The sequence below is a fragment of the Halichoerus grypus genome, chromosome 4, assembly GCF_964656455.1.
Source record: "Halichoerus grypus chromosome 4, mHalGry1.hap1.1, whole genome shotgun sequence".
Lineage (NCBI taxonomy): Eukaryota > Metazoa > Chordata > Mammalia > Carnivora > Phocidae > Halichoerus > Halichoerus grypus.
Genome location: NC_135715.1, coordinates 133,031,007 through 133,057,114, shown reverse-complemented (window position 1 = coordinate 133,057,114; position 26,108 = coordinate 133,031,007). Strand labels below are relative to the sequence as shown.

General features: G+C 34.9%; 1 protein-coding gene across 6 annotated transcripts in view; it reads right to left on the bottom strand.

Annotated features, from left to right (window-relative positions):
• Positions 1-26,108, bottom strand: part of UBR3 (ubiquitin protein ligase E3 component n-recognin 3) — a 230,411-nt gene that overhangs the window by 3,276 nt on the left and 201,027 nt on the right. For all 6 annotated transcript variants that reach the window (XM_078070968.1, XM_078070970.1, XM_078070971.1 and 3 more), the window contains 5 exons: positions 23,521-23,645; positions 17,747-17,854; positions 17,501-17,626; positions 5,388-5,567; positions 112-321 (listed from right to left, as the gene is read on the bottom strand). In XM_078070968.1, coding sequence (XP_077927094.1) covers positions 112-321; positions 5,388-5,567; positions 17,501-17,626; positions 17,747-17,854; positions 23,521-23,645 — 749 coding nt within the window. The remainder of the gene's footprint in view (positions 1-111; positions 322-5,387; positions 5,568-17,500; positions 17,627-17,746; positions 17,855-23,520; positions 23,646-26,108) is intronic.

The window sequence follows — 26,108 nt, the reverse complement described above, 5'->3', positions numbered from 1 at the left end:
TATTTAATTCAAAGAAGAGTTAATATGAAGAGCTGGCTTAACCACATATACCACATTTCCATGTGATAGATTTGAGTTTGCGTAAATTTTATATTATTTACTATTTCTTACCAATACACATTCACAGTAACTTTGTTGCTTGCAGCAAAGTCCTTTCAGGCATACAAAAGTACCACAAACAAGGCAAACGGCAGGATCCTTAGGAACCTTAGTGCAGACACTACAGGTTTTTCTGTGGTAGTACTGAAAAATGGTGTTATAATTCTCAGGCAACTGGAGCAGGTGTGGTAATTTCCATCTTGACTCTTGGATAAGCAAGGCCTAAAATATTACCCAAAAATATTCATTAGTCCTACGTATTTAAGTCACTAACACAAAATGCCTATATTTTAAAGGCCTTTTTTTTTTCTTTAAAGAAAAAAACATGTCTCTAAGTATGTGGCTTATTTTCTTTATTAACACTCTTCTCATTTCCATTTTACAAATGACTGAAATAGTACTTCAACAACTACCAATCTCAATTTTAATGTAGTTTCCAATTACAGTATGATGTCAGCGTTTAGATTAAGCACCCTAAAAGAGTTAAACTTGTTGTTACTTTAAAAGAAAAATATTAAACATAACTAAGAATGCATGGAAAATATATCTAGATGTACTTGTTTTTAAATATGCTTAATGCAAAATTTTAAACAAACTTTTTAAAAATCAAGTTTTGATCTTTCTCAGATAAACAATTTACTGGCTTTTCTTAAGGTAAGGTTATAGTTATAACTCATTATTTCTACATCAACACTTTATAATTTAGAATCTCCTTCTTAGAAGATGTAAAAATTTTCTCATACCACAAGCATTTAAGACCTTTTGTATCCATAAGTGCTAGGGGTACAACTCTTTTCATAAATTTTCTGCTACAAGTATGAAAAAAGTGCCAAATTAGTTAAGTCTCCCTGCAGAGTACTTCATTCATTATCTGCAGTTGTACAAAAATACTGGTAATAGCAGGAATTTTTTTCTAGATGCCTCTCCATTAACACTTAGAATAGATAAAATGTAGTATGAATCTATTATCTCAAGAAACTGTATAGATGGCAGGCAATTCATGTGGTGATAATTTCACATTACCTACAACCATAATCTATCTAAATTGATGCAGTACTTAAGTAATCAGCCTGGCATTTATCAATAAGTTCATGGATAAAGTGGCCATAGAAGCAAGGATAAGGACAATATATGTGCTTACAATATGCTATCTGCCTGCATTCAGTGCCCAAACTCAGACTGCAAAGGTTGCATGTTCTGTAATGGGTTGATTATATTGCACTCTTCCATCAGTGGAAGGAATAGCAATTTGTCCTCACTGAACTTGATACCTATCTAGATTAGACTGTAAATTACCCAGTAGCTCACACCACATGATCTTAAAGAATTTTCTTCATAAAGAGAGATGTAAGGCAATAGGTGGATGTCTATGGAATTAACTGATCCTAACATATATTCAAAATATCTGACAAAACCGCTGATCTTTTAAATGATGAACCACTTTGCTGATAAATTTTTATATGGTACCAGCTGGGAGAAAATAACTATAAAATGAGGTATATGCTCCCACAGAATGAAGTACATGCTCTAAACCAGCAACCAGTATATTGTGGGTGATCATTTTCTCACAGATGAAATGCATCAGTTTGGAAACCAGGGAGTACAAAGTGATTTTGGTATGTCTCATGATTATACCTAAGAATAAGTTTTATTTCTGTTTCCTGCTATTCTGAATTCTTCTGTGGTTTTAGGACCATCCTAAGGAAGTTGTGTACTATACTCCATCTGAGGATATGATAATAGTTCCACTGAATTAGAAACTAAATGTCATCTGGCCATTTTAGGTTCCCCACGTCACTAGGAGAAGAAAGGAACGGCTTACAGCATTGTCTGGAGGGACTGACCCTGACCATCAAGAAGAACAGAAATATTGCTATACAATTAGCAGCAGAATGTTTTGAACTTAGAGACCCCTCAGCCCCACTGCTCGCAATGTCCCAAGCTTGAAAGGTAAACTATTATGGCCTTAATATAAGCAAGACACAACCAATCACCAGAAGCTCAAGACCTCTCAGAATAAAGTCTGGTTCACATCCTTGGTCAAATAAATACAACCTGTTGAGGTTCTGGCCAAAGAAGTTGCAAGAAGAAAGTCATATATTCGACTATATATTAGCTACAGCTTTATGACTACTTGCAAATACTCTTGCTTACGGTGGCATATCTTCTTGCAATATTTTCCATTCTCTTTTTCTTTCACTTAACTATGGAATTCAGGGTGAGGAGCTGCTAATTAAAATTTTCCCGGCCACCAGGGTATAAGTACAACAAATCACAGAAGGAATGGACATCTCTCAGAGCCTCTGATTTCAGAGAGGTATGATGATGTAACTATTGGATGTGACTTCAGGTTGCATATTTGGGAAAGTGGTGGATGCATTTGTGATTATAAATGGAATGGTTACATCATTTTGAACAGGGGAAGAAGTGAAACTGTGAATGAGAATAAGGATGTCTATGTGCCAACAGGTAAGATATGAAGACAGTGGGCCACCAGTGTTTGTTATATATGTTTTTCCATTTGTCTATCAACCTTACCTGCCTTCTTATATTATTAACAGTATTACAAGTAATTTTGGAAAATAACCTCTTTTCTTGTTCCATAGAGGTCTGATAGTTGCCTATCACAAGATCCTGCCCCATCACAGGGGTGTACATAGGATGCAAATTAGGCCAATCAGATCCTTTCTCCCAGGAATCTGAATCTTGAGCACCACATAGAAGGAAGGAAAGTGGTTCAGGTGGGGTTATCTAGTGGTAGCACTTCAGAGAAAACACACCAAAACTGTCTGTTGCAATCAAACTGTCTGTGACCAAAGAATCTTAGCTGATACAAAAAATTAGAAGCAGTAATTCAGACTATCTTTCAAGGGTACTTTGGTTGGACTATTCAGCTCCAGTCACTGTTTATATCTTGTTCAAATTTAAAATTCCAGGTAAAGAAAATCTGGTTGACCTGGGTCAGAGTGAGGACTAGAGATAGCACAGAGTGGAACAGGGACAAGAGTAGGGATGCAGGTCAGATGGGAGTGCATTCAAATAACTAATAAAAATTCTGCATAAGTAGAAACAAATACATAAATGTCACTGTTCTGGCTCTAAAGCAAATCATTATCACTCAATTTTACAAAAAGATTATTTTTAAATGACAAATTCTTATTTTCCATCAATATCCATACCAATAACCATACATCTAACATGTAAGCTTGCTATTATAGTATCAAATGAGTTAATTTTTATCTATTGTTTAACCCATGATCCTAAGAAAACAAAAAATTTTAAGTACACTCATCACTTTCTCCTGTTCTGGTTCTACAATTATACCCAGCTCTTACCCCTAGTCTTTCATTATAGGTTTCTAGACATCAATGTATAATTTCAGATTCTAGCTATAATCTGAAAATAAAGAAATTACTAGACAGGAAAAAGATTTTTATATATAACATAAAAGGTTCAATTAATGTCCTGAAATTGTCTTTCCTTTAAAAAAGGGAGGGTATAAAATGATATTATCTCCTTAAGGATTTCAATAAAAAACAGAAATGAACAAAAACAGAGACATTTATTATTTATGCTTACCTTGCCTTTATTATTCACTCAAAGTCTAGTCTAGTCTGACACCTCTATCTAAAACACTGAGCCTGGGTGGCTCAGCTGGTTAAGCATCTGCCTTGGGCTCAGGTCATGATCTCAGGGTTCTGGGCTCCCTGCTTAGCAGGGAGTCTGTTCTCCAGCTCCCTCTGCCCCTTCCCCTGCTCATGCTAGCTCTCTCTGTCTCTCTCTCTCAAATAAATAAATCTTTTGAAAATAAAACAAAACACTAATTTTTTATTGTCTCCTGATGTTAAAATTAAAATTCTCATCTTCCCTGAAACATGGCTCTTCTTTCACCAGTTCTATTTCTACCAATGATATCATCTCCCCAGTTAACTGTTCCACAAATATTTATTAGGTGACTAGTCTATATCAGGTACTTTCTAGGAACTAGGAATTCAAAGATAAATAAGGAACAATTTTTGCTTTTGGAGCCCCCATTCAGACATATTAAACAAACAAAAGTGATAAATATGGTGACTGTTAGAGACACTAGCAAAAGTACTGTCCTACAGCACAACAGAGGGAGGGGATTAGAACTGAAGAAGAAGGATTATCAGACAAACCTTTATAGAAGAGGTACATTTATCTTAGCAAAGCCTTGATGAGTGATTAATTCGACAGGAGAACGGTAGGAAAATTGCTTTAGATAAAATTAACAGCAATTAGCAATAACACAGATGTTTAAAAACATATAGTGCACTTAAGAACCATTTTTCTGTGGTTTGAGCAAGCTGGTAGCAAGGGAGTGGGTTGGATGAAGTTAGAAAGACAAGCAAGATGGTGAAAACCCCTGAATGCCATGCAAAGACTTCCTATCTTCCTCCATAGCCAATGGGGAACCATCAATGGTATTTTAAGCAGGATCACATTTCTATCAGAACTATGTCTACTTGTTACTATTCTTTTAATGCTTTGTGTTCAGATCTTAAAGTCAAATACATCTGGTCATCAAGTCCTATACATTTTTCTCAAATGTCTCTTGCAATGCTTATATTCTGTCTAATTTCTACTATCAGAATAATAGACCAGATTTTCTCCACCACCTAATCTCTGGCTTCCCTCTCTCCTTACTTCAATTTACCTACGAAAAAGCTACCCAAATTACCTCCCTAAAACACTACTTTCATCATATTATTCTATTTCTCAAAAACTGTAGTTCCACCTCTAGAGGAAAGTCTCAGCATCAAACCATGGCATTCACAGCCACCTCCCACTGCTCCCACTCGACCTTTCCAGGTCACTTACCTTCAACACAAAACTTATCACTGGCCAAGCTGGCAGGATAGGCACAGCAAATTTTAAAACTAAAGACATGGCCTTTTAAATCTGCTACTCCAAATCTTTGATTTCTATGTGACAGTTCTCTTCCCAATAAGCTTACAAGTTCCTTGTCTCTTAAAATTCCTTTGTATCTTTCAAGTCTAGTGCTATGATTATTTAAGACATTCAATAAAAACCTGATGACCTAAAATGAACTTAAAGTAACATATTAATAACTTAGCTTTATTAACTGAAATATTTTTGCTTTTAGAATCATCAATATTATATAAGGAAACCATTTATTCAACATAATTAGTTTAATAAATGCTGCCAAGAACAGATGACCTGAAATTTTTAATTCTTCGTTATTCTCTTACCCTATTAGCATATCACCACTATGTCAAGTGGGTAATACTACTCTTTTTACATACCTTTCCTTGTTCTGCATGTCTTTCAGTAAATGAATTTATCTCAAAACACCACTGAGATATAATATCAAATGCTGGAACTGGCCAATCCAGACAGGAGGCACTGATGAATGGATGTTCTGTTTGGTAAAACGTTGGCAGAAGTCCCAGGCAGCTGGAAAGAATCGAAAATTCTTCTTCTTCCTTTTAGACACGAAACAGAAAATTCTCAAGGCATTTCATAAAGAACAGTTCCCATTACAGATATTTTAAATGTCATCCTCATCAATTACTTTTGGACAGTAAGAAAATTTTCTTAACTGAGTCAAGTAAAGGAAAGTAAAAGGAGTAGGAGGGGCAAAGGAGAGAATAGGTTCCCAGTTTTTTATCCAAATACCCCATAGTATTTCTCTTTGAAATTTAAATCTTAAGTGCCATAGCATCTGCTAAATAAAAAATATTTAGTTTTTAAATAGTGTTGTCACATTTCTGATGAATACAGTCTATAGAACCTAACTACTCTATGAGAGCAAATGTTCTGGGGGCAAAGAGAAAGTAACTTTTGGTTAAAAAGACATAGGCTGTCAGTGTGGGTGAAGAACAACAGTAAAAACATGGAATTCACAAGATGCAGTACAAAATAATTTGCCTAGACCCTGAATGAGTGTGAAACAGTTTTTTTTTCCCATTTTTAATTTTTTATTTTGTTATGTTAATCACCACGCATTACATCATTAGTTTTTGATGTAGTGTTCCATGATTCACTGTTTGCGTATAACACCCAGTGCTCCATTCAGTACGTGCCCTCTTTAATACCCATCACCAGGCTAACCCATCCCCCCACCCCCCTCCCCTCTAGAACCCTGTTTGTTTCTCAGAGTCCACAGTCTCTCATGGTTCGTCTCCCCCTCTGATTTCCCCCCCTTCATTTTTCCCTTCCTGCTATCTTCTTCTTTTTTAACAAAGTCAGTTTTTAAAAGAGGGTGGAGTTTTTAAAAACTTGAGAGATCTAAGTGCCAGCTAAGCTGAAGTTCTATTCAGTAATAACAGAACCAAAGAAATCAGTGAGCTAAGGACTCGTATCTTGAGTTTTACAGGAGTTTATTAGTCTTATAAACACCAAAATATACTCCCCAATCCTTCTTTATTTAACTAAAAGACTATTTAGGAGGCTAGTATGTTTACCTTCCCCTGTCCACTGGATCAATTCCTATCATCCTTCAAATTCCAGCTCCCCAGGGAATCCTTCCCTGACCAAACTTAAAGAGGCCTTAGATTACTCAGCTCCATTCAGATAAACTTAATCCTTCCATACTCTGTAAACACTTCTCTTCTTGGGTTTGTATTTTCTATTAATTAATTTAAAAATAAATTAGCATTTCCTGTAAGACTGTGGGAGTAGTCCCTCGGGCAGGGGCTCTGTCCTCCCAGTGCTTGGCACATAGTAGACATTCAACAAACATCTGTTTGTAAAACTAAACTAATAATGTAGACTAAGTATAAAATTCTAAAATGTGCTACAAAGAAAAAATAAAGATTAAAAAAGCAAAATGATATGCAGGCTGAAAAAGATGTTAATTTTTATAATCTCTAGAAATGAAGCTATACATCTCCATTTTAAGAGCTACATAAAGAAGGCATCTTAAAAAACAACTTTATTGAGGTGTAGTATACATACCATAAAATTCACCCACTTTAAGTGTAGTTTGATGAATTTTGGCAAATGTGTAGTCAGGTAACCACAACTATAATAAAACTTTTGAACAATTCCATCTCCTCCAAAAATTTTGCTTTTGCCTGTATGCAGTCAATTCCAGCCCCTACTCCTGGCGCCAAGCAACCACTCATCCTGTTTTCTGTCATTATAGTTTTGGATTTTTAAAAATTTTCATATAAATAGAATCAAACAGTATGTGTATGTGTATGTGTGTGTGTGTATTGTCTTTTGTGCCTGGCCTTCTTTCAGCATAATATTTTGAGATTCATTCATGTTATTGTATCAGCAGTTCATTCCTTTTTACTGCTGAATAGTATTCCACCATATGGACAGACCACATTTTGTTCATGTATTCACTTGCTGATGAATTCTGGTTTGTTTACAGTTTTTGACTACTACAAATTAAGCTATTTTAAACATTTATGTAAGTCTTTATGTGAACATATGTTCTCATTTCTTCTGGTAGATACCTAGAAGTAGAATTGTTGGGTTGTATAGTAAATGCATGCTCAGCTTTTTAAAGAAATTGCCAAACTTTTTTCAAATTTGACTATACCATTTTGCATTACCACCAGCAATGAGTGAGAGTTACAGGTACTCCAAATTCTCATCACTTGTGACATTAATTTGTACTCTTCTAATCAACAACGATGGTGAACACATTTTCATGTACTTGTGCGTCATTCATATATATTCTTATGAGAAGTGCCTATTCAAATTTTATGCCCATTTGTTTTGTTTTGTTTTCTTAATTACTGAATTATAAGAGTTCTTGATATATTTTGGATACAAGTCCTTTCTCAATATACTTTTAAATTGAGATATAATTTGTATACCATAAAATTCACCCTCTTAACATGTATAGTTTAGTATATTCACAAAACTGTGCAACCATCACAAACTAAGTCCAGAATATTTTCATCACCCTATTCTAAAGGGATTTACTTTTTAAATTTCATTTTCAGATAGCTCATTGCTAGTACGAAGAAATAGATTTTTTGTACATAGATCATGTATTCTACAAATTTGCTTAGCCCTCATTTATTAGCTCTAATAGTTTTTTGGAGATTCCTTATAATTTTCCACATATAAGATCATGTAATTTGCAAACAGACATTATTTTACCTCTTCCTTTCCAATCTAGATGCCTTTTATTTCTTTTTCTTGCCTAATTGTTCTTTCTAGAACTTCTAATTCAATGCTAAAAAGAAGTGATGAGGGTAGCCATACTTTCTTGTCCCTGATCTTAGAGAGCAAGCTTTCTATCTTTCACTATTAATTATGATGTTAGTTATGAGTTTTTCATACATGCCCTTTATCAGGTTGAGAAAATTCCTTTCTGTTCCTTGTTTTTTAGTGTTTTTACCATGAATGGGTGTTGAATTTTGTCAAACATTTTTGACTACTGAGATGATCAAATGCTGTTAAAAAATCAACTCTATTAATATCATGAATTAAATTAAATGATTTTTGTTGGTGAACCAACTATGCGTTCCTAGGATAAACCCATTTGGCCATAGTGTATTATCCTTTTCTATAGCTAATATTTTGTTAAGGCTTTTGCTTCTATGTTCATGAAAGATCTGGGTTTGTAGTTTTCTCATGATGCCTGGTTTGGGTATCAGGATAAAATTGGCCTAATAAAATGAGTTTGGACTGTTCCTTCTTCCTCTGTTTTCTGAAAATTTGTATGTATTGATACAATTTCTTCCTTAAATGTTTCAAAGAATTCACCATGATGTTACCTTTGCTAGTATAAAATTGTTGACTTCTCTTTTTTTGAAGGATAATAATTACAGAAGTTTAATAAGCTAAATCAACTTTCTTAATTGATACAGATCTAGTCAAGATTTTCTATTTCTTCTTGAGTCAGTTTTAGTAATTTGTATTTTTCAAAGAATTTGTCCACTTCATCTACATGATCAAATTTGTTGGCAAATGTTATTCATAATATTCTCTTATGTTTCTGTAGGGATGTTTCCTCCTTCATTCCCGATACTGGTAATTTGTACCTTCTCTCTTTTTTCCTTATCAGTCTAGTGAGGAGTCTGGCTCCTGATTAAAAATCTATGTGTGATTTTTTTTTCAGGCCTAACTATAGGCAATTTACAAAGGTTTTACTTCACAGGCTTTGTGGGTCAAAACCGCCCTCCCTACATCAGACTCAGTACACAGCCAATGCATTGCAGTCTCTGAAGGAATTTACAGTCAAGGTCTCAGGCCCCTCCCCTCCCCCAGTCACATTCTTTCACATATTTACATTCCTAGCTCTGGTACCTTTACTCCTAGGATTCTTTATATGAGGCCTTGGGAAGGGGTCTCTTCTACTCTTATCCCTTCCCCCCCCACCCCGACTTTTCTCTACCTCAGAGCCCATAAAACTGCCAAAGCCTTTTGTTTGGGGACTCCCTCAACAGATCCCCACATCTGGGCTGATCCACCTGACCCATGACTGGTGTGCCATTTCATTCCATGAGGGTAAATGGAACAGGAAGAACTGGCATTTTCTGTGGTTTTAGCCTCTTGCTTATACCATCATAGTAAGTGATTAGAGACTGAACTCTCACTTTTGGCTTGTTGCTTTAATCAGCTACTCCGACACCTCCTAGTTCAGTTCTCTCTCTTCCAGTTCAGCTGAGCTCCTAACATTTAGGTTTATCCATTTTACTGGTCTTTGCAAAAAAACAGACTTTGATTTTTCTCTATTTCTCTATTACTACTTCATTGATTTCTGCTCTGATTTTTCTAATTTCCTTTCTTTTACTTGCTTTGGGTCTAATCTGCCCTATTTCTAGCTTCATAAAATAGAAATTTAGATGAATGATTTGAGAACTTTCTTCTTTATAAATATAAGCATTCGAAGCTATATCTCTCCAAGAATTATTTTAGTGACATCTTGCTTTTTTGCTATGCTGTGTTTTCATTTTCACTCAGTTTAAGTATTTTCTAATTTCTTTGGATTTTCTGCTTTGATATATGTTATTCAAAAGTATGTTGCTTAATTCCCACACATTTGGGGATTTCCATATTTTTTTGTTATTGATTTTAATTTAATTCTTATGTGGTCAGAAAATATGCTATATGATTTCAACTCTTCTACATGTATTGATACTTGCATTATGGCTTGGCATATGGTATATTCTGGTGAATACTCATGTGCACTTGTAAAAAAATATGCATTTTGCTACTGTTTGGTGAAGTATTCTATAGATGTTATAGATGTTAATGACAGTAAGTTGACTGATAGTATTGTTCGGGTTTCATTTATACCGTCTCCTCGTTATTGACTAGTAAGAAGTGATTGAGGTCTCCAGCTATAATTGTAGATTTGTCTATTTCTTCTTTCAATTGTCAATTTCTGTTTATGTAATTTGGGGCTTTTTGTTTTGTGCATATATATTTTTAACTGTTATATCTTCCTGCTGTATTGAGAAAAGGCATTTATTTCTAATATAAGGCACAAAAATAACTTGAGAAAAGGGGAACTACCAATGGTAGAAAAATAGTAATATTTTTCATCTTTATGATATGAAATCCAACAATGAATAAAAATTAACAAAGATCTACATAAATGAATTTTTTTTCTCCTGGCATTCATAGACTACTTCAGGATTACTTGGGTTATCTTTATGCAGCAGTTGTTGAGTCCAAATCTGGGTCACTAAAATGAGAGAAACCCTAGCTGAGGAAAAATTTATGAAAGAAAAAAGTTTCTCACTTGACTTAGATAAAATAGAGTGGCAGATTATTCTAAACAAAGAAAAGTTATGAGATACTTTTTTTTCAAGGTCAGATAGTAAATTATCTTTTTACTTGTTTTCATTTTCTAATTATTTTCAAAAGAAACATTATATAACACGTAAGTTGTAGTAAAAGAAATAAAATGGCTCCTAAATATGGAAATGCTCAACCTTAGGAGAAATGCTAATTAAAACTACATTGAGATATATTTGACCTAGTTAAAAGATCTAGAGGCAAAGATCAAATAGCTCGAGAACACACTGCATAGACACATTATTAGGGAAACTCTCATACATTACTATTAATGTAATTGATACAACTTCAGTGAAAGGCATTTGGTAATAACCATCAAAACTACAAATGTATGTAAGGGCTGACACAGCAAACCACAAATAACTTATCCCTCAAATACAATCAAAAACACACAAAATAACTTGCATGTGCTATTATTCATTATTGTATCATTTATAAATAGCAAAGGATTAGAAATAACCCAAATGTTTATTAATAAAGGACTGATTAAATACATCCTGGCACATCATACAATGAAATATTCTGAATCTGTAAAACAGAATGAAGGTCTTCATACACTGAATATGAAATGATCTCTAAGATACACTCTTAAGCGAAAAAAAACACAAGCTGTAGAACAATATGTTAAAAGGGGGCTGAGGAAAAAATACACACCTCTACACACATATTTTTTTGGTATATGTATATCTGGAATAATATAAAGGAAACTGACAGCACCTGATAGTGACTGAGTGGCTAGGGAAAGGGGTATTTCTTTCATAGAAAATGACACAAAGAAATGGAAAGACATTCCATGCTCACGGATTGGAAGAATATATATTGTTAAAATGTCTACACTACCCAAAGCAATCTACACATTTAATACAATCCCCAAAATACCAACAGCATTTTTCACAGAGCTAGAACAAACAATCCTAAAATTTGTATGGAACCACAAAAGACCCCAAATAGCCAAAGCAACCTTGAAAAAGAAAAGCAAAACTGAAGGCATCACAATTCCGGACTTCAAGTTATATTACAAAACTGTAGTGATCAAAATAGTACGGTACTGGCACAAAAACAGACACACAGATCAATAGAACAGAAAACTGAGAAATGAACCCACAAGTATATGGTCAATTAATCTTTGACAAAGCAGGAAAGACTATCCAAAGGGAAAAAGACAGTCCCTTCAACAAATGGTGTTGGGAAAAGAATGAAACTGGACCACTTTCTTACACCATACACAAAAATAAATTCAAAATGGATTGATGACCTGAATGTGAGACCCGAAACCATAAAAATCCTAGAGGAGAACACAGGCAGTAACTTCTCTGACATCAACAATAGCAACTTCTTTCTAGATATGTCTCCCAAGACAAGGGAAACAAAAGCAAAAATAAACTATTGGGACTTCATCAATATAAAAGCTCCTGCACAGCAAAGGAAACAACAAAACAAAAAGACAACCTACAGAATGGGAGAAGATATTTGCAAATGACATATCTGATAAAGGGTCAGTATCCAAAATCTATAAAGAATTTATACAACTCAACACCCAAAAAACAAATAATCCAATTAAAAATGGGCAGAAGACATGAATAGACATTTTCCCAAAGAAGACATCCAGATGGCCAAAAGATACACAAAAAGATGCTCAATATCACTCATCATCAGGGAAACACAAATCAAAACTACAATGAGATATCACATCACACCTGCCAGAATGGTTAATATCAAAAACATAAGAAACAAGTGTTGGCAAGAATGTGGAGAAAAAGGAAACCTCTTGCACTGTTGGTGGGAATGCAAACTAGTGCAGCCACTCTGGGAAACAGTATGGAGGTTCCTCAAAAAGTTATGATCCAGCAACTGTACTATTGGAGATATTTACCCAAAAAATACAAAAATACTGGTTCGAAGGGATACATGCACCCCAATGTCTATAGCAGCATTATTTACAATAGCCAAATTATGGAAACAGCCCAAGTGCCCAATGACTGATGAATGGATAAAGAAGATGTGGTCTGTATGTATGTTTATATATATAATGGAATATTACTCAGCCAAAAAAAAGAACAAAATCTTGCCATGGGTGGAGCTAGACAGTATTATGCTAAGTGAAATAAGTCAGAGAAAGACAAATACCATATGATTTCACTCATATGTCGAATTTAAGAAACAAAACAAATTATCATGGGGAGGGGGGCAAACGAAGAAACAGACTCTTAATGATGGAGAACTGATGGTTACCAGAGGGGAAGTAAGGTGGGGGGGGGGGGTCAAAGAGGTGATGGGGATTATATATATAAGCAAATATAAATACCACTATTTCTCCCCTATCTGCATTTAATACAAGCATGCCTTGCCTTTGGTTACTTAATATATTTTTGAGATTTTTCCATATTAGTACATAGAAAACTTTCTATTCTTTTCTTTTCTGCAGAGTATTCCATTGTATGAATAAACCACAATTTATTTAGCCAGTTTCTTATTGATCGATATTTGAGATGTTTTCAAATTTTTTTGCTATTTCAGTATGTCTATTCAGCTATCAATAAATTGATCACCCTATTATTGTACTATAAGAGACATCTATAGGTGGAGTATTCATAATTACACTGAGATTCAAAGACAGTATAATATGCAATATTATAATGGTTTTTACAGACTTAATACTAGAAGAAAATTACCTGTACTCCTCAAAAAATGTTTTGTGTAGCAAGAAGCAGCACAGCTCAGAGGTTAATAGTGCAGATTTGGCATCCAGACTAAATGTGTTCAAATCCTGGCTGCTTTAAATACTAGCTTTGAATCTTGGGCAAGTTATTCATCTCTCTGTTTCCTTGTCTGTAAAGTGAGGATCATAAGAGCTACCTCATAGTTGTTGGGAAACTTAAATGAATTTAAATGCAAAGCACTTAAAACAGTGCTAGCATGTGTCAATATACAATAAATGAGAGCTATCATTATAATTATTCATGGCAAAACTATTGTTGACAGAAGAAAGAAAAAGTTAAAGGAGATATATTAGAGCACTGGATTTCAAATTTGGGGGGGGCAGTGGTGGTAATCACAGTCTCCTGTAAGAGTCTGATAACCATTTTCTTCTTCTTTTTTTTTTTTTAAAGATTTTTATTTATTCATTTGCGAGAGAGACAGAGAGAGAACAAGCAGAGGGAGAGGGAGAAGCAGGCTCCCTGCTGAGCAAGGAGCCTGATGCGGGACTCGATCCCAGGACCCTGGGATCATGACCTGAGCCGAAGGCAGATGCTTAACCATCTGAGCCACCCAGGCGCCCCCATTTTCTTCTAAGAAAACTACACATACACAAACATCTTACAAACAATGCTATGGCATTCAAAAATTACCTGAAGTCCCTGTATAAGAATTCCAGAGTAATTGGATATATATGAGAGGATGCATTTAAGTAGGAGAAAATATAAGAGAACCATACAGATTACTATAATTAGCCCTATTATGGTAGTAGAAGTAGTGTTACACTAAAATATTTAACTAAATTCGGAAGGTCTGATAGATTACTGTGGAGAACAAACTGTTGTATTGGAACATGTACTAGGTACCACTCTTGATGAATTCCCATGCTTACCAAAATGTTAAAAAAAATTTAAAAATTTACTGTTAAACTCAAGGGTCCCCTGGCTATTCGAAATAATTACTGAATTTATTAGCAAGGTGGCTAAATGTAGATGATTAATGTTCAAAAACCTGACTGGATTTCTACATTTTAGCAACATATTGGAAAATATAATTTTAAATGATTCCATTTATAGTTTAAAAAACAAACAGACAAACAAAAAGACATGCACAGGAAACTTCATAAGAATTCTCTTTGGGATAGGGCAGGAAAAAAAGGATGCTGCCTGTTACTTCCACTGCTCAAAATTCTAACTGGACATGTATTAAGACAAGAATAGAAAAAGATTTGAAGGAAAGAGACAATATTGTCCTTATTCTCAGGTGATATGATCATAATTACATAAAATACCTAAAAGAATCAATAGGCAAACTATTAGAACCAATAAGAGAATTCAGCAAGTGGCCAGTCACAAGAACACACCAAAATCAATATTATTATTCCATACCAGCAAGGAGTAATCAGTATGTCAGAGAAATAAGACATCATTTAGACAGAAACTAAAACCATAAAGCCTCTAGGATTCACTTTATAAAGAATGCTCTAGACTTTAAAATGACAATTTTAAAGTCCTATGAGAAGTATCAAAAGAAGACCTGAATGAATGGACATATAAACTATGCTCAATGCCTTAAAACTACATGTTCAAAACAATTCTCATCTATTATCTTGTGGGATTTTGGAAGAAAATTTACAAATTGATTATAAAATTATTCATGAGAATAAATGTTCATATATAGCTAACAAGAAAATGTTCATATATAGCTAACAAGAAAATATGGAAGTGACATAAAGGGAAAAAAAGTGAAATCTACAAAAGTTAGATTACACAAATGACAAAAATCTAAACAAAAAGAGAGCAAATTTCTATCTAAAGTTGTAACCTAACTTTTCTCACTTCAGTTGAATATATCTATATCCAAGCAATCACTCAACTTGAATATAGGCAAAATAATTTCATTCAGGCCCCACAAACTTACTCCATATTTCTTCCCCCTATTAACTGTACCAGAAAGGTTCAAGTCTCCCAGGCCCAAAACCCAAGTACAGTATGACTCTTCTCCCTTGACCCCCACATGTTCAACTAAAATCCTGAGTATTCCATCTCTGAAATTTCTAATTTCTCCCTATTCTCTCCAACTAGCTTTTCTGTTCCCAGTCTCCATTCCTCACACTCCCAAATCTGTCTTATATTAGAATGAGATTTTATCCTAAAATAAAATTTGAATCATGTCATTTTTGTTCCAAATCTTTCAATGGTCCAAATTCCTTCATGTGAAATTCAAGATCCGCTACAACCTCACCTTAATCTATTTCTAACACTATGTAGCATTGTTCCTTTTTGCGCCTCCTAACTGATGCATTTCTTCCCTGTTCTAATATGCCTGGTGCGCTACTACAAGCATCACAGCCAACCCCCAGCCAGCTTTCAATGCCCAGTTCAAGAGCTTCTGCTTCCAGATAATTTCCAACTTATGGGAGAAAAATACCTTCCAATAAAAACAAATGACAAAATAAACCATACGTAATAAGCACACAAAGAATCACAGCCTATGGCCTTTAAATATGAAAGAAGAAAAGTTAATGAAGGAAGTAGTAGATTTTTTTTTCTATTAATCTTCTCCATGCTTGAGGATGCTCAACAGTAGTCCCCCCACTTATGACAGTTTCGCCTTCTGTGGTTTCAGTTACTGGTGTCAACTGTAGTTTAGAAACAGATGATCCATCTTCTGACAAATGGTCAGAAGGTCAAAAGTAGTCTAACTCTACATCACAATGCCTACACATCGGTCATTTCATCTCATCACGTAGGCATTTTATCATCTCACATCACCACAAGAAGGGTGAGTACAATACAGTAAGATATTTTAAGAGACCGTATTCACATAACTTTATTATAGTATATTGTTATAAATGTTCCATTATTATTGTTAATCTTTTACTGTGCCTAATTTATAAATTAAACTTTATCATAGGTATCCACGTATAGAAAAAAAAAAAACCTAGTATATATAGGGTTCGGTACAAGCACTGGTTTCAGGCATCCACTGGGGGGTCTTAGAACATATCCCCTGCAGATAAGGGGGAACTACTGTATGCCAAAGGAAACACTTTTAAGTTGAAATTTAAAAATAAATAACTATGAAAGAAAATATCTAATGGATGAACATTTTTAATTTAGTCAATATCCATAAACTTTAAATGTTTTGAGGATAAATGTGCAGAGTTTATCTTGAATCACTTAAAAAAAAAAACCAAAAAACTATTTAATGCAATGGTCAATTACGTAAGAGAGAAAGAACGATCAACTGCTTAATTCTGATATACTGCAGGCTTCGAAGACTATATATGTGATAAATGTCTTAATTCCCGTATCAAATTCCCTGGAAACAGAAGACAGATAATGTCAGGATTATAATCCTGTGAGCAGTTTGGTTTACTTACCTTCTGGTTCCCTATTCTGTCACTTTCTTGCCTACTCAGATCAACCCAGTTTTATAAAATAGATTCAACTAGTAATAATTCATGTATCCAAATTTTTAATAACAATAACTATGTACAAATTGAACATTTTCCTGTTCTAAAATTATATAAATGCCATCATGTCTTCAGACAACCAGCTTTCTGACCAACATAACTTTTAAACGGATAGTAAAAGTAGATGATGATCAGTGATTAATATACCAATATGATAAAAATAATGATAAATATATCAATATGACTACTATGATCCTGTTCAAGTACTGCGTATTTATTATCACTGAATTCATACAAAAGTGCTCAAATATCAAGTATTAGTAATATTATCATAAAAGTGAGTGGATACTAGCAAATACAAAAAATAACGTTAATAGTAAATGTTCTAAATATTTATTACTTTGAGTTAGACTAACGTACTTGCATGACAGTTCTGTATATAGGTTTAAGTATTATACTATGTGTCAGTACATTTCGAAAAATTAATTAATTGTAAAAACACGACTTCTTATTCTCTACCCCAAATTATACCTGGCAGCTAGGTAAATCTTCCCCAAAAAGGTGGTGCTGAAGAAGGCTGGTGATTCTGAGGAAAGGTAAGCAGAAGTCCTGTAAGTATTTTTCCATGGATTCAGGAGACCAAGCAATAGGGCTAACCTAAAGTTAAAAAAGAGAATCTGAACAATTTATTCTATAATAGATATAGCTTAAAAATTACATTCATAATGGCAACAATATCCAGATTTTTAACAAATAACCACTACATGTGGAGCATACCATTGCACATTCCTGAGTTCCTTCTTCATGGTATAACTTTCCTTTAGATAGTTCACTTATCACAAAGCTCAGTAACACTTCATAAGACTTCTCTGCATCACATGTATTCTGGGAAAAAATGAAAAATGGGCTCCATCAGTCACTGAAAATTACAGAAAAAAATTACACTGGAAAGAACACTTTTTAATAAGTAGAGGTATAGCTGTGACTACATTTTTTTCACAAATATAAACTTCAATTCCTCAAAATCTGTGTACAACAGTACACCTCTGGATTCACAATGAAATTGGGTGTGTGATAAAACTATTCCAATACTTATTTCTGTAAAATTTTTTTAAAAGACTTTATTTAATTATTTGATAGAGAGTAGGATGGGGACAGGAGCAGAGGGAGAAGCAGGCTCCGTGCTGAGCAGGGAGCCCAACGTGGGGCTTGAGCCCAGGACTCTGAGATCATGACCTGAGCCAAAGGTAGATGCATAACCGAAGAAGTCCAATACTTCTTTAAAAGACGGATGTAAATTACATAACATATGTGTAAATGAACATATGTAAATCATATCTTTTGACCCAGTAATTTCCACTCCTGGAAATTCTTCCTAGGGAAATAATCTAAAAGGAAAAAATAACTATCCACCCAAGACATTCATTGCAGCACTATAATAATGAAAAACTAGAAATAACCAACAAAAGTGAAGCAGTTACCTAAATTATGCCATATCAACTCAAAAGAATATTTTATAGGCAGGCAGTGAATATGACAAATTTGAGCTGTATGAAAAATGTTCATATGATGTGAAAAAAGCCAACAGAAGCAATATACATACACTCATTATAATGGCAAAATCATACATGCATGAAATAGAAGAAACATGAACCACAAATTTTTTCTTTTACAATTTCCCTCAAATTCCCTGAATAAGATTTGTTAAAACAACTTAATGTGAAAGTAATATAGGACAATATGTTTATTAAAGAATGTACAAATATTTACATTAAATAACAGTTTACAAATTAAGCTTAATGATGCTATACTTTTTATAAGATAGGAGAAATAAAGGCTATTTATAAATTCAAATTTAGGTCAATAAGGTTTTTTTGTTCTTTGTTTTTTATAAGAGAGAGAGAGAATGTGTGCAGTGGTGTGGGATGGCGGGAGGGGCAGAGGGAAAGGGAGAGAGAGAATCTTAAGTAGGCTCTAAGCCCAGCAGAGTCCCACATGGGGCTTGTTCTCACAACCCTGAGATCATGACCTGAGCTGAAATCAAGAGTCAGATGCTTAACCTACTGAGCCACCCAGGCACCCCTGTCAATAAGTCTTTTTACACATAAAGAAATATGCCCTTTTTTATATTCACTGAGATATTAGAGGTTGTTGCAAATTACAGTAAGGTGTAAACTGGACTAAAGTAATAACTTTGCTATGATGTCATTTATTCTACTCATTAACTATACTTTTTAGGGGCGCCTGGGTGGCTCAGTCGTTAAGCGTCTGCCTTCAGCTCAGGTCATGATCCCAGGGTCCTGGGATCGAGCCCCGCATCGGGCTTCCTGCTCGGCGGGAAGCCTGCTTCTCCCTCTCCCTCTGCCTGCTGCTCTGCCTACTTGTGCTCTCTCTCTGTCAAATAAATAAATAAAATCTTTAAAAAAAAAAAAAAAAAAACTATACTTTTTAAATAGTAAAATATAAGACTTGAGTAAACACTATAGGATATATGTTTATCCTGACAGTCTGATAAGCACTAAAGGTCTGAACTACAGAATTTGTTATTTGATGATACTTAGTCTTCCTATTGTTTCTCATGGGTTATTGTGCTCTCTTCACCTAGACAGTAAATTCCAAAATGTCAGGAACTATACTTTGTAGTTTATATGTTTCCCTTTGCATAACAAAATTCTGAGCAATAAATACCTGCTGTCTAGTTGACAGAATTTATTTTGGTAATGTTGGAGTTCTTGACCTTGGAACTTGCCTAGATAATCAATTCTTTGAATTATCTTTAAATTACTCCTCTGCTTTCTGTCATATCATTCAGCCATGTAGTGTTATCATGTCCTGATTCTAAACTACAAAAACAGTCCTGCACTCTTTAAATCATGTGATCCACTCCACCCATGCCTAATTAACCAACAGGATGATCACTTGCCAAATATGATGACCTATAGGTTACATATAATTCACAACAATCAATATCCCACTAAATTCAAAACAGCAACACATTATGTTTTTAAAATTAATTTAATCAGAGTAGTTTTTAAATAGAGTTCACTTAAACTCAAAATGCAGAAGACGCAAGAAAATATTACCATGATGTTGCTGCTTATAACCAATGTGACATATTAAAGTTTCTGAAAATATACAATTCAGCCTAAAAGCTTCCTAAATTCAATATACCCGTGATTAAAAGATTTACAGAGTATAACAACAGAGAAGTATTTCAAGTCATAATACTTTCTAACTTATGGGGAAAATATCCTCCAACAAAAATAAATGATGTTGAGATCATCCAAGTAAGTTACTGAGTGATAATCAGCTTTTAAGTCATTATTATCAAAATACATCTTAAGCACTTCTTTTACACATGGCAGGTACTATATCAGATCAGGAAGTCAAATATAATGTAATATTCACTCTTTTGTATGGAGAACTTCTGATCAGAAGATTTATTAGATAAGAAAATAATTTTATTTCATACGTAAGAAGTCTTAGGAAAGCATATTATTATATAGGCAATATTTGAATTTACAAAGAGGGTTGTAAAGCTTAAGAAGAGGATTTCTGAGACCACGGATGAAAGAACTAGAATCAAGATCAAAAGAATCCAATGGGAGGGGCACCTGGGTGGCTCAGTGGGTTAGGCATCTGCCTTCCACTCGGGTCATGGTCCCGGGGTCCTGGGACCAAGCCTCTTGTGGGGCTCCCTGCTCAGTGGGGAGTCTGCTTCTCCTTCTTCCTCTGTCCCTCCCCCCTGCTCGTGTTCTCTCTCTCACTCTCAAATAAAGTCCTAAGGAAAAAAAAAGAATCCAATGGGAGAGATGGCAAAGGAATGTGGGTTAAATAAAGAAAAGGATCAGAGGTTGAGAGATGCAATAGTTAGGCGTGGGGCAGATGCTTTGTCTAAATTATAGTAGTTCTTCAAATTTTGGGAGTGACAGGAACTTTGAGTATATACTGGATGCTATGGTCCCACTCCCTAGCAAAACAAAACAAAACAAAACAAAAGGAAAGGAAAAGACCTCAGATTATGAAACCCCGGTATAGTCTTTTAACAGAAATTCCACTAACCAAAAGAACACAATTTATACTAACTGTAATAATGATTTTTCCAGCACAACTAAACCTCATTATCCTTTAAAAATACATAGTACGTATTTTTTTTATTGCCCTGGACCAGATTAGAGCTGGCAAAAATCTGTTTTCACTGGAATTATCATACCTGAGGATAAGAAAATGAGGGATGGAATGAGTAAGTGAGACTCAATGAAGAAAGGAAAGAAGTAAAGAAGGGGGTGAGAGAAGGAAGGAATAAGTAAAGGAAGAAGGAAATTAAAAAAAAATGAATGAATGATACAGAACAGTTACAGAAATCACAATGATATATTTCATTACTTGTAAACATTGTTTTTGCTATTATTTACAATCTGCTATATATCTAAATGTTTAGATCTATTATAGAAAAAGCTAGCAACATGTGGCAAACCAACCAACAAAATAACCATAATTTTTTGTTTCCATTCACTAAAAGCAATTTATATGGCTATAAACTTCTAATTTATGTTCTGATAAGAATCTGCCTTACATTAAATGTTTCATTAACTATTTTTTAAAATAGCTAATAATTATCAAATTGAGAAAGAAAATTGACAGAACAGTTACCCTAAATTAGTTCCATCATAGATTTACAACTGTCTAATTTTCTGTCATAAGGTCTCATTTTAGCAAACAATCAGATGAATATATTTAGACCTAAATAATATCAGAAAATGTTTTAAATGTGTACTGTTTCATAATCAGACAGATTATTAAAGAAATATATATATATATATATTTAATGATTTTATTTATTTTGATACAGAGAGAGAGACAGCGAGAGAGGGAACACAAGCAGGGGGCAATGGAAGAGGGAGAAGCAGGCTTTCCGCTGAGCAGAGAGCCCAATGCAGGGCTCAATCCCAGGACCCTGGGATCATGACCTGAGCCAAAGGCAGACACTCAATGACTGAGCCACCCAGGCGCCCCAAGGAAATATATTTAAACAATGACACAGCAAAGAAACCTAATACACCTGATTTGAATACTAACAATCCAAATATCAAATTACAGTGCAGAGATATTGAAAGAGTATTTAGAAAACAAGAAGGATAATGGCAGAAGGCAAAATTATCCAAGAATGAACTATTTAGTGGCAGGAGTTCAGTCTAGTATTCAGGCCAACAACCAATATCCCTAATTAAGACATAATAAACTTGGTGATAATACTATATTAAATTTTTGTGCATATAATCATGGTTTGATGGGGCACCTGGCTGGCTCAGTCGTTAAGCGTCTGCCTTCGGCTCAGGTCATGATCCGAGGGTCCTGGGATCAAGCCCTACATTGGGCTCCCCGCTCCGCGGGAAGCCTGCTTCTCCCTCTCCCACTTCCCCGCATGTGTTCCCTCTCTCGCTGTGTCTCTCTCTGTCAAAGAAATAAATAAAATTTTTTTAAAAAATAATCATGGTTTGGGAGTAAACTAGTAATAAAAGTGAAGATTATATTGAACACATTTCATTAGTGTAAGTTTTCTCTCCTTTGATATAAGTACATATGATTTTAATACAAACCTTTCAGTAAGGTTTAAAACCTCTTGAAGAGTCTATAAACCAATCAATAGGTTCAATTAACACTATACTTACTATTTTTTCCTACCAACCTCCCCAAATAAACACTGAAGTAATTTTCTTATTTTACCTACCTCTCAGCCAAACCACTAAGTCACAGTTCTTTGGTTCTATAATATCACTTTTGTTCTGAAGTCACTGAAAATACTTATGTTGAACTAAACTTGCACACGTTTTCTAAATTGTTTATGTAATTTTAATCAGAAAACTTTAAATTTGCTAAGAACTTATGCATTTTTTTTAAGAGGGGGAGTGGGGTGGGCAGAGGGAGAGGGAGAGGAAGAGGGACAGAATCTTTAGCAGGCTCCATGCCAAGCACGGAGCCAGACATGGGGCTCAATCCCACAACCTGAGATCATGACCTGAGCCAAAATCAAGAGCTGGATGCTTAATTGACTGAGCCACCCAGGCGCCCCACTTATGTATTTTTTTTAACATGGAAAAATTATTATTTAAAGAAGCATAATTAAGAAAAGACTAGGATTTTTAAATTCCTAAGTGATGAGTCAAAAGCCATCTTTGGATTGATTGAAAATAGGAGCAAGGAGAAGAAAAGATGACAAATAAGTAAAATAGGTAAGTTTGCAGATACTTTATTACTTGCTCACTGGTTGGCACAATTTTTATAACTTCTCTAAGTTTAAGGCTTGCAAGCAAAAGCAAAACAAAACTGCCTAAATAAAAAGGGAAAAAGGCCAAGGTTTAGAGAGAGATGCAGAAGACCTCAGTGATTAAGGAAATATTTTTAACTTTTTTAACCTAAAGGTGCTTATTTCAATTGAAATACTATTACTAACTCATTTGCCTTCCAAACACTTAATCTCACTCACTCATATCCCCAACTTAAATGAGTTCACCAAACTACTAAATGACAAATTCAGAGAAGACACTAACCTTTTTGAGAGCTCCCGTGTGTTTCCAGGCTGACCTATCTTCCTCATTGCATTTAACTGAAAGTGCCACAAGAGCTTGTGTGTATAGTAGGGTAAAAAGCACCTTCACAATGCAGGTGAAATGGTCTACAAGAGAAAGAGAAGATCATTATTTCCTTGGAATCTAGACATTTTGTACTCAAGATCATTTCACAAATATATGTCTTCCCTTAAACATGTAATTGTTTTTTGTTCAACATTTAAGTAGTTAATAAAATGAGATTATAATGTGATATTTGCTAACTGATCTGAAATCATAAAAGCAAAATTCCTTCATTTATCCACAGAATATGTAAATGAGAGGCATTTAGCATAGTGTAAAGTGTGCTCTGTTTTAGAAGACCAGAGTGCTAATGCCACTCAACCTTGGAACAGCTGTGTAATGTTGGCAAATCCCCTTACTGGACATTAAGTGCTTAACAACGTCTAGGAGCCAATGTTTAAAACCAACATTTCATCCAATTCTAGTATGATACAAACCTTATAAAGAATATAACATATAATGCAGAACTTCTGAAGTTAAAAAAAAAGGAAATACCAATATTTTAGGCACTCTGAGTTTAAAAATTCAATTTAAAACTATAACAATGCAAAAACAGTAGTAACAATACATAAAATGCCTGGTAGCTTCTAGCACATATTAGGTACTTAATAAATGATAGCTTAAAATCATAATTAATATTTACATACAGCTAATAACTTAGAAAATTTCCTCGAATGTCTCATTTAATCCTTATAACAGTCTCAACTGGACATCTGAGCTTCAAAAGGATGTGCCTCTGATAAAAAGGTAATAAGCACCCAGGTCTGAACTTGAATCCATATAGATCATTTTATTGCAGATTCAGTATTCCTTCTATCGTATTATGCTGCTCCACTAATAAATGGGTACTACCATTCAATCAGCTGCTGAAGTCAGAAACCTGTAGATATCCTTGATACTTTCCTATTTCATTCTCCCCACATGAAAACAATCACTAAGTCCTGTCAATTCTACTTTTAATAACTATCTCAAGTCACTTCCAACACCCTGGACTAGGCTTCTAACCTTTCTTGCCTACACCTATAATCCCAGATTAATTAGTTGTGTTGGGGGTCCCCAAGACCACTTCCAGGCTGATGATGCACCAGGAGGATTCACAAGACTCAGCATATAGTCCTATGATTTATTACAGCAAGAGATATAAAGTAAAATCAAAGGCAAAAGGCACATTGGGCATAGCCAGATGAAACTTAAAGAGTTCTTTACCAGTAGAGTAACACAGGGCATGCTTAATTCCTCCTAACAATCAGTTGTGAAAGCATGTGAGAAATTGACACCAGGGAATCTCGTTAAGTGAAATTCAGTGCCCAAGGTTTTTACTGGGGGCAGGTCACATAGGCACCCTCTGCCTAGCACATATCAAAGTTCTAAACTCCCATGAGGAAAGCAGGTATGTCAGCATAAACCACTGTTTGTACAGTTTAGACACAGTGAGCCACTCTCACCAGTTCTGTGGATGGTGGAGATGATGGAGACCCTCCCCAAATCAAAGTTCCCAGATGCCAGTCAAGGCCTTTCAAGTTAACAGTCAGGCCTTGTTTGTTTTTCCTGCACAGTGATTTATGTGCATCACCTCTTAGCCCCCTGCAATCTACTTTTTTTATTATTATTATTACAGTCAGACTGATCTTTTTAAAAGAAATATTTGGTATCCTTCTACTGGGTCTCTGTACAAGTTGAAACACTCTTTCCTTCCTCATAGCCTAGCTAACTCTTAGTCAGATGATACCTTAAGGTCACTTCCTAAGGAAAATCTTTCCTGATTTTAAAGTGAGTGAGTGGGTGTGTGCATGCATACACACATTACTCATGTTGATAGGTTGGGATGGGAACTTGACATAGCTGAGCAAGTCAGAGTGCCTATCTGGGATCTTTCTAACTAGAGGTAAATGGAAGGTATAAAGATGTGAGTCTAGAAGTGTCAGAGGTCATGCTCCTGGTCTATGGCAGAGACTGTCTAAAGTAACACTGAATGAAGCAGACCCACAGAGGGGAGAGACCCAAGATGGCAAAAACCCTGCCAGCATCCAAAGCCCTTGTTCTGGTAATTCCCAAGACTACCCTCAACTGCTAGAGTTTGGTAATGTGAGTCCATCAGTGCTCTTCCTCTGTGCTTATAAGCTAGCTCTAAGTGGATTTCTAAATGTCCTAACACCTAGGTGATAAACATATGCCAGGATACAGACATTAAGACCTTACAATCTGGATAGAGAGAAAGAGACAGACAGATGGCTACACATATTCATATGGCATACTGGAAGAAAATAGGAGGAGGAACTAATGGAGATCAAGGGCAGGGCATAGAAAAAAAGTAAAGTCTCCTGTACCAACCAGGAAAGGTAAGTCTTGAATAACAAAGAGAAATAAGCCATTTCACAAGGAAGGCAGGGGCAGGGAGAGTAAAGAAAAGGGGATTCCAGACAGATGAAGCCATTTTTATGAGGGCACAAAAAGAGCCTAAGGTTTACAAGAATTGTAAACTGTCCAATGTAACTAGAATACAGGTA